The following is a 9,895-nucleotide window of genomic DNA, read 5'->3' on the forward strand; positions in this document are numbered from 1 at the left end:
GTTTTGTGTGGGTTTAGTTCCATGTGTCATTTTCTGTCTGTCTCTCAGTGTCGAGTCTGCGTCTTTGTGTAGTGTTCTTGTTTCCTGTTTTATTGTGAAGGTCTGTGTCTCATGTGAGTGTGTTCAGTTTTACCTCTGTCTCGTCTTGTTGATTACTCCCAGCTGTGTTCCCCACCTGTGTGTAATTTCCCTGTGTTTCCCTGTGTGTATTTAAGTCGCGTCTTCTGTCTTTGTAGTTGCTGGTCCGTCTGTGTATCCACCCTGCTTCATCTGTGTGTTTCCCTGCTGTCTACCGCCATCTGTTTCTGCTCGCTCTCATTCATGTTCAGGTTCGTGTTCTGTAGTCAGTTTGTTCCCAGTATAGTTTAGTCTTTGTTCCATTCGCCTTTTGTCCATTTTTATTTTGTGTTTAATAAACCACCCTCTCACCTTCACTACTGCCTGCGATTGGATCCTCCTTTATTATTTCCACACGGCTCATCTCACTCGCCGTGACAGTACGGACTAGCCAGATATGGATCCAGCGGCATTCACCCCACCCACGGAGCTTCGGAAGCTCATAACGGACTCAGCTTCAAAATTAATCAACCTGTGGTTAGAGCATGAGGGAGAAGCGTTTCTCTACATTCTGGAAGCCAGGCTACAACAGCTTATTTCCGATTATCCCTGGCTATTGGACTCACTGCACCTGCTGGTACAAAACTTCATTCTCCACGAACTCCACCTTCAACCCTCCGCCGCTACCGCTCGCCCGCTTGCTTCAATGAAGGACGTGCCGTCTGAACCGCCAGATGAGGTGTTACCCGGCCCGTCGGAGCCGACTCCAAGGAGGAAGCGACGTTCGCGTCACCGGCGCGGCACCCCACAGCCGGACTTCAGGATGTCAAAACAGCCAGCTGTGGTGAGTGAAACAGACACTCTTTCCGTTTCTTCTGACCCAGATACTAGGTCTATTTTTCCTGGAGCTATTTTTTTGTGTCTCCTCTGAAAATAACAAGGATTTCTCTGTCTCACCCATGACCATTGCTCCTAAGACTGCCTTTGTTGAGCCGACTTTTCGTGTTAATGACTGTGTTCACACTGTTGATCCCATGCCCGGAATAGCTGAGCCTAGCACTACGAACATTGGGAATTTAAGTGTCAGGGAAGCTTTCTTGTCTCCGTCAGCTCCTTCAGGGAAAGCAATAAACCTTTCTGAAACAGGTTTTTCTGGCCATATTGTCCCATCCTTACTTTCACCCCAGTCAAACATCAGGTCTGTAACGCTGCCCTCAGTTCAGTCAGCCGCCACGCTGCCCTCAGTTCAGTCAGCCGCCACGCTGCCCTCAGTTCAGTCAGCCGCCACGCTGCCCTCAGTTCAGTCAGCCGCCACGCTGCCCTCAGTTCAGTCAGCCGCCACGCTGCCCTCAGTTCAGTCAGCCGCCACGCTGCCCTCAGTTCAGTCAGCCGCCACGCTGCCCTCAGTTTAGTCGTCTCAGGTACCTATAGCTCAGTCGCCACTAGCTCAGCAGCCTACCCACTCATTCATTCAGTCATCCTCACCGCCTCATTACAAGCAGGGAACACACTTCATACAAACTTTAGCTGGTTCACTTAAGCTGGCCATCTCAGAGACAGTTGCTCCCTCTAGGGCCTCCCCAGAGGCTGGGTGTCAGTCACCAGCCAACTCTGGACCCCTAGAGGTCAAGACACCAGCACCAGCAGCTTCACTGGAGAACTTTACTGAGCAGTCTCAGCCGTCATCCCCTGCTGAGAGCTCCAGTGAGTTCGCCCTTCTGCCTCCGTCCTCTGCTGGAGGATCAGAAGGACCCATTCAGCCGTCTATCTCAGCTGGAGGGCCGGAGGAGCCCGTCCAGCCTCAAGCCACGTCAGCTGGGGGTTCGGGAGAACCCAGCCAGCCCCAGGTCTCGTCAGCTGGGGGTTCAGGTGAACCCAGCCAGCATCATGCTTCGTCTGCTGGAGGGCCCGAGTCGCCCATCCAGCCTCAAGCCAAGTTAGCTGGAGGTTCCGAGGAGCCCGTCCAGCCTCATGTCACATCTGCTGGAGGGCCCGAGTCGCCCGTCCAGCTTCAAGCCAAGGCAGTTGGTGGGTCCGAGGAGCCTACCCAGCACCACGCCTCGTCTGCTGGGGGTCCCGGAGGACCCAGCCAGCACATCCTCATGTCAGCTGGCGGTCCGGGGAAGCCTGTTCAGCCGTCACCTGCTGAATCATCCCCTGCGACTTCTAGACCGTCGCCTGCAGCATCACCGCCTGCAGCATCACCGCCTGCTGCATCCGCATCACCGCCATCAGGTCCAGCCTCGTCAGACTCTTCTCTAAAGCACTTTAGGTTCTGTTGTTTAAGTGTGCCGTGAGTGATGTCGCAGTCAACACAGAAAGGCTCAGACATTTTTTTTTTTTTTATAGTGCGTTCCTGAGGTTTATTTTTTCATTTATAAAAATATAATTAACTTAACACACTTCAGTGAGCTACATAGTGAACGTAGAGGATAGAAACAAAGTATTGATTCTATCATGCTAGTATCAGTCCGATACCAATAGCAGAACTGATATCGATACTGGCATCTGCTCACCTCTAACCCCCAGCTCTTCACCTTTTTCCATCCCAGCAGTGGTGTTGGCTCGCTGTTTCTGTGGACCAGTCCAGGATGATGAAACCTGTATCCTCAGAGGCTGGACGAATGTCAGCCTCAGGTTCAAAACCTGTGAGCAAACTTATCAAAACCTCTGCAGTTCTGTTTCTAAGAGCATTATTGGAATGAATGGAGGAACGGCCAACAGATGCAAACAGATGGTCAACTGGAGTGAACCAGTCACATCACTCGCTATCAAATCAAGTCAATGGGACACTGTTATCACTGTTCACCCCGTCTTACTCCTCTTGGGAGCACCCCCCCCCCCCCTCAAACAAACACACACCTCTCTGCTGAAGTTCCACAAGCACACCTGTCACACACCCAACTCCCAGCACGCAACATAGAGCTGATATTCCTTTGTCTGTTTGAGTGTCCACAAATCATTCAACATTCTTGCTTCTGTCAGTCTGCTCCGGGCAGCTGTGGCTACAACTGTAGCTTGCCTCCACCAGTGTGTGAATGTGAGAGTGAATGAATAGTGGAATTGTACAGTGCTTTGAGGGCCCCGAAAAGCACTATATAAATGCAATCCATTATTATCCATTATTCTCTATTGTTCCTTGATTGCACCGTATTTGCATTACTGTGCAGAGGTTTGGGGCAATACTTTCAAATGTTCGCTATCATCAATCTTTATATTACAAAAAAGGGCCATAAGGATAATCCATGAAACTGGTTACAGAGATCATACAAATCAACTATTCTTAAAATCAAAAATTCTAAAATTCACAGATCTGGTTCATTTTCTCACTGCACAAATTATGTATAAAGCAATAAATAACCAGCTTCCTGACAATATTCTAAAACTGTTTTCTTAAAGGGAACGGGGATACAATTTGAGGGGGGAATTATATTTAAAACATCCTTGTATCCGTACAACATTAAAAAGTTTTTGCATCTCTGTGTGTGGAGTGAAGCTGTGGAACAAACTAAGTAAAGATATGAAGCAATGTCCGAGCATGGCGCAGTTTAAAAAGCGGTTTAAGGATATGGTTTTTACAGGGTACAGGGAGGAGGTAGAGATTTGATAGGGTGTTATTGTCCAATATTTTCATGTGTGTGCAGGTGCATGGGTATGTTGGTATGGGTATATATCTATCTATATATATCTATCTATATATCTATATATATATCTATATATCTATATATATATCTATAGATATATCTATATATCTATCTATATCTCTATATATATATATCTATAGATATATCTATATATCTATCTATATCTCTATATATAGATATCTATATCTATCTATATATCTATCTCTCTCTCTCTCTCTCTCTCTCTCTCTCTCTCTCTCATATATATATATATATATAGAGATATAGATATATATCTCTATATATCTATATATATATATATAGAGATATAGATATATATATATATATATAGATAGATAGAGAGATATATATATATAGATAGATAGATAGATAGATATATCTGTAGGTTGTGTATCCTTTGAGGTGTTACTGTCAGGGTTGGCTGTGTGGCAGGTAGGCAAGCAGGCAGGAGTGGGGGACCCAAAATGCAGGACTCAACATGGAAGTCAAACTTAAAGCGCAGCTTTATTGCTGGGAAAAACCTCTTGCTTAACTAAACTCACCAAAAGACAAACAAAAATCCTGGAGGACGAAAACACTGGAACAGAAATACTAAACTGGAGCAGGAGACTAAACACTGGAAACATGGAGGCAAAACACACAGCTTGTTGAGGGTACGACGCGACAGAGAGCACAGGAAAACACAGGGCTATATACACAGGGAAGTAATCAGCGAATGAGAAACAGGAGGGAGACACAGCTGGGAGGGTTTGGGCTAACGAGACACGGGGAGCAAATCTAGACACACTGACATGAGGCACAACCTTTCACAATAAAACAGGAAACAATTTACAAAGATGTAGACAAACAGACTTTACGCGGGCAGAACTAAACCAGAATGAGCTAAAACCTGCTAAATAATCATCATCATCATCATACAATAGATCAAGAAAATACCCCAAAATACAAAATCAAACCAAAACGTGAGAACTGAAAATACTGGGTCAAACTGACCCAGAACCGTGACAGTTATTATGGTTATTGAAAATGTGTATATGTGTGTATGTGTATATACATATGTATGGATAGATAGAAACACATGTGTATATATATAAAAAAATTAATAATAACAAAAAAAATACACATAACATATAATGTAATTGCAAGGAGGTATTTCTGTAGTCTATTGATTACTAGATAGTGGAAAAGGGGTGGGATTAAATAAACTTATGCTTCTTCCTGCTCCTTTTTGAACATGAAAGTTATTTGTAGTTGTGGTAGCTCGTTTTCCTTTTGTTTTGCTTTATTTGTCTCTTTTAATTCTATGTTGTTCAGTGTGTTCTGTTCTGTGTTCAGTCTTTCTTTTTTTTTTCTTTTTTATGTCCAAAGCAAGTTATCAGGAAAAATATAGGAGAAAACTCTTAGGAAGTCGGGGGAGTATTTAAGTCTAAGTAACTGATAAACAATTTATTTTGTTAGGCCTATTTTAATGATTATTGAGCTGCTTGAGAGCAACATTGAGATTTGAAGTAAGGGTCTGGTTGTTTGAGTGACAGAAGGGTCTTTTAACTAAAATAGGAAAATAAATAGTACCATCATTGCCAGACCTGGCCCACATCTGGTTGGCATACACCCTGCCATGACACCAGTCAGTCAGAAGTGCCAGCTTGATGGCGGATCCGGGCCAGACCTGTGTGCTATGTGGGGTTTTGTGTGTGTGATTAGTCCTAGCTGTGTTTCCATCCCCTCATTTTCCTTTTCTGTATTCAGTCCTTTGTCTTCCTTTACCTGTTCTCAGTTCATCTGCTTATCCCAAAAGAGATTTCAGCATTTTCAGTGGGAGAAACGTTTTGTCACTCGTCCCCAATCCCCTTATAGCAGGGGTGTCGAACTCCAGGCCTCGAGGGCTGGTGTCCTGCAGGTTTTAGTTAACACCCTGGGTCAACACACCTGAATCAAATGATTAGTTCATTACCAGGCTTCTGTTGAGGAGGACATGTTGAGGAGGTTGTTTAGCCATTTAAATCAGCTGTGTTGGATCAAGGACACATCTAAAACCTGCAGGACACCGGCCCTCGAGGCCTGGAGTTCGACACCTGTGCCTTATAGAATATGATGTAACACTATAAATCAACTTACCTCAGAATATATAAAGCATATAAACAATTACAGCAATAGGATGCAACAAACACAGCAGTGCTACTAATCCAAAATACTCAAAGCTTCATAGAACTGAAACAAACATTTATTTTTAGCTCCATTCTGCTGCTGATACATACTTTAGGTTTCTGAATATTAAACTTGTTGCTGCCTTTCATAGTGTGTAACTTGAAGGCCCTGAGTACTTTCTCCCACACTGAAAACACTGGGATGATAACATTATTTGAACATTACCTAATAAGACTGATTCAGGACAGACAATTAGTGATGTTAAACTTTCCTAGCAGTCCTTCACAAACAGGGAACAGTCTGTCTATTCTCTCCATCTGTCAGCTGCTGCTGGCTCTTCCTCCTCCTCTTCCTCACACACTGCTGAGTTTGTCCTGGTGGATCATCAGGGGTGCAAAGCCTCACAGATGATGTGCAGCAGTGGGTCCCTCAGTCTGTCCTCACTCTGGACACTTGCAGTCGTCACACATAGAAATCAAATGTGTGATAAGCTGCAGGATTCAAACACAAGTGTAACTTATAAATACATGTTAGTAGTAATAAGATGGCACTACTTCAAGATGGCGGCCAGCCAAACTGGTTTGACAACCTGTTTGATCGGTTTCGTGCGTGTGCGCATGCGAGTTCATGTGTGGAAACACAGGGCGTCAGTGGGGTTATATGAGTTCATGTGTTTTTAACTGGGTTTTAATTTAATCTAACCATAGGGTTTTTAATTAAACTATTTTTTATCACTTTGGCGTGTCTCAACATCCAGTTATGCAGACATATGTGTTCTTAAAAGCAATTCTTTGTTTTTGCGTGGAGGGGTGAAAGCCGTTTTGGTTCACAGTGCACCTTAACAAAGCGGGAATGCTTTTTATTTACATGTAGTCAAAGTGTTGGTAATAGTGTTTTAATCACACTAATTTTGTGATTCTGACAATGTCTCAGCTTCCAGTGATGCAAGTATTTTATTTTAAAAACGGCACAAGTGGGAATTTCTTCTGTACAGGCAATTTCAGCCTGTTCACAAGTGTTTCATTTAATCAAACCACTAGTTTTAATTTAAACTACTTTTTACACATCTACTGGGGTTTCTTTCACGGGGTGATGCGATCATTTTCTTTAAAAATCGGGATTTCGGAATGTTGAACTAAGAGGGAGACAGAGCCAGATAGTTTTTTAACACAGTAAATGGTCACAAATAACATTCAGCCCCTTTAGAAAGTAAATGCTATAAGCAGCCAGTATCACTCTTTCAAACTAATTGTGTTTTAATCACACTAATTTTATGATTCTGACAATGTCTCAGCATGCAGCGATGCATGCATTTTATTTTAAAAACGGATCAAATGGGAATTTCTTCCATAAGGGGTTCATGGTTTCAGAGTAGTTTTTAACACAAGAGATGGTCGCAAATAACATTCAGCACTTTAGAAAATAAACGCTATTGGGCTACTTATAAAACACGTTGCACACGATGTCACGTTTTCCCCCCAAAGCAGCCAGTATCGCTCTTTCAAACTAATTGTGGTTTAATCACACTCATTTTGTGATTCTGATGTCACAGCATGCAGCAATGCAAGCATTTTATTTATTTAAAAACGGCTCAAACAGGAATTTCTTCTGTACGGTTTCAGAGGCTACTAGTTTTTAACGCACTAGAGATTGACAGACCACGTGACTTTCGCGCATTGCTTTGTGGGTACCCGTGGCAACAAAATCAAAACACCGCGTCAAGCGCTAGTATTTCCAGCATCAGTAATCATTAATTCTGCGGTTTTAATCCCTACTTGCATTTTATTTGCCCCAAAAACAGTTATGTACAAAACGACGAAGAACACGGCAGGTCCGTACAAAGACAGACTTGACGAAAAGGCAAAAAAAAAAAGGACGAGGAAAAAATCAAAGAAGTGAAAGGGTCAGACCCGTACGAGCGTACAGAGCGGAGTAAGGACGTTAGCGTGCTGCCCAACTTTCATCACGCACATATTTATTATTATATAGTCCTAAGTGTGAGTGCAGACACTCACAAGATGTTTATTAACTTCAGATCCCTGCAACAAGCCCAGGTCCAGTTTACTTTGGTGATTTGGACTATTCCATTTCACAGCTGCTGTTACATTCTTTTCCTTTATCTCCTGTACAGGCAAACGCATCTATTTGTCGTTTCAGGTTGTAGTATTACACAACATTTGCAGATCTAATAGAAATAAAATGAGTGTTTCGTAATTCATTCAATTTATTGTCTTTATTTGTAACTGGCATTATTGTTTCATTCTATTATAGAATCTTACAGGAAAGAGGCAAAATTGTAAAAATCCATCATGCTTTATTAGCTGCTTCAGTGAAAAACAAATCAACAATGCAAAAAAAACAAAACAAAAAACATTGCAAAACAACATACTGGAAAACAGTTATTCATCACTTGATTGCTTCAATACAACCCTTGGGCACATATATGCGGGACGTTTCGTGGCTGTTTTGATATCGCTCTCTCTCTTAACCGATCAAATCTGGCTGTGGTAGCAGCTTTAAACTCGGTCTGACCCAGGCTGATAGAGGTGCCCAGTCTGGATCGTATTCCAGCATTTTGTAGGCTGGTTTTCCTACAAAACACAACAAACATTAGCCCACAAAGCCACAGTGAACAAAGCAGCATAGCGCAACGAATTCAATTCAAATCAATAAAAGACTTTTTGGTAACCTACATCATCAATTATGTTATGATAAATTACGTAATAACTACAACAGAAGACTTACCTTTGTGGAAATGCTTGGAGCAGACTAACGTGAGCTGGAGTGTTCTGGAACGTTATATTTGGTATTCGAATGGCTGCAATCCAGGCCATCCGTCGGCTCTTTGTTACTTCAGAAACATGGCTTGAACAATTTCTCTTCCACGACGTAATCCGATAACAACCGATCTCTTTACCCGTCGGCTTCCCGTGGCTGTCATGCGACCGGCTATTGCAGTTAATAATACAACAGCTTCTTGCCATTTTTTTGTGTTTCTTTTTATCGCTGTGTGACTGTTTTCATGTGAAAGCCTGCGTGCGCTAGTACCGCTTGCCACGCATTCCCAGAATCCCTTGCGGTTTTACCCTGGAATGACGTCACATTTTCAGTCTCTATAGGTTGTCACAAATAACATTCACCACCCCTTTAGAAATAAACGCTGCAGTGATACTTCTAAAACCAGTCGCACAGACCCGCTCCGTCTTTTCAACAGCCGGTTAATTGTTTGAAATTGTTCAGGATTGCAAAAGCCCACCGCGTGTACCATTTAATTGTTGTGATTCCTTAGGAAGACAAAAGATAGGTGTATCACTTAGTTGTTGAGAGTACCATGCGAACAAGGGCCCAACCTATTGTCCCAAATGGGTGGTATCGGCTCTTTTTGTAATTCTTCGAGAAGGTAAAAGCCCCGCAGATGTACCAGTCGAACAGGTTCTCGCCTATTTTCTGAAGTAGCCAGCAACAGTGGACCCTTAGGCCTATCTTGGCCAGTTACACCGGAGCTCAGCAACTGCATGCCACACCCTCATTGTTTTAAACTTGCACAGCAAGGTGTGATGCCCTGCAGATGTATCGACCCCAGACTTATCAGCCCCCCATCTATTGTTTTTGGAAACACCCGGTCCTATATGACGCATTCCTCAGAGCGTGAGACCCTTGCCATTCCGCGTCAGGACCAGCGCCGGTGCAGACTATTTTCTACCCACACAGAGCGTTTCTGACAGGCTTATGCAGTGGCGGTCCTAGCCTGTTTAGCGCCCTGGGCGAAGACTCCCTCTGCCGCGCGGATTTTATATAGCGCTTTTCCAGGCACCCAAAGCACTTTACAATGCCATTATTCATTCACGCTCACATTCATACACTGGTGGAGGCAAGCTACGGTTGTAGCCACAGAGACTGACAGAGGCGAGGCTGCCATATCGCGCCATCAGCCCCTCTGGCCAACACCAGTAGGCGGTAGGGTGAAGTGTCTTGCCCATGGACACAACGACCAGGACAGAAAGGCCAGGACAGAAAGGCCGGGGATCGAACCGGCGACCTTACGG

The 9,895-nt window shown here is 43.7% G+C and overlaps 1 protein-coding gene across 1 annotated transcript; it reads left to right on the forward strand.

Moving 5' to 3' along the window:
• The first annotated feature begins 514 nt into the window (after positions 1–514).
• On the forward strand, positions 515–2,354 carry LOC109200111 (proline-rich protein 2-like). Its single transcript, XM_019355540.1, has 4 exons — positions 515–901; positions 1,276–1,478; positions 1,631–1,761; positions 1,927–2,354. Exons 1-4 carry the CDS (start codon positions 515–517, stop codon positions 2,352–2,354), a joined length of 1,149 nt encoding a protein of 382 aa, XP_019211085.1.
• Positions 2,355–9,895: the final 7,541 nt, after the last annotated feature.

This window comes from Oreochromis niloticus, linkage group LG14, assembly GCF_001858045.2.
Source record: "Oreochromis niloticus isolate F11D_XX linkage group LG14, O_niloticus_UMD_NMBU, whole genome shotgun sequence".
Classification (NCBI taxonomy): Eukaryota; Metazoa; Chordata; class Actinopteri; order Cichliformes; family Cichlidae; genus Oreochromis; species Oreochromis niloticus.

What these genes read in the sequence shown, in the direction of transcription:
- LOC109200111 (XM_019355540.1), top strand. Translation starts at nt 515, where the DNA reads ATGGATCCAGCGGCATTCACCCCACCCACGGAGCTTCGGAAGCTCATA. An exon ending in TGTCAAAACAGCCAGCTGTG is followed by an intron (nt 902 to 1,275) that starts GTGAGTGAAACA and finishes CGCTGCCCTCAG; the next exon opens with TTCAGTCAGCCGCCACGCTG. An exon ending in CCTCAGTTTAGTCGTCTCAG is followed by an intron (nt 1,479 to 1,630) that starts GTACCTATAGCT and finishes TGCTCCCTCTAG; the next exon opens with GGCCTCCCCAGAGGCTGGGT.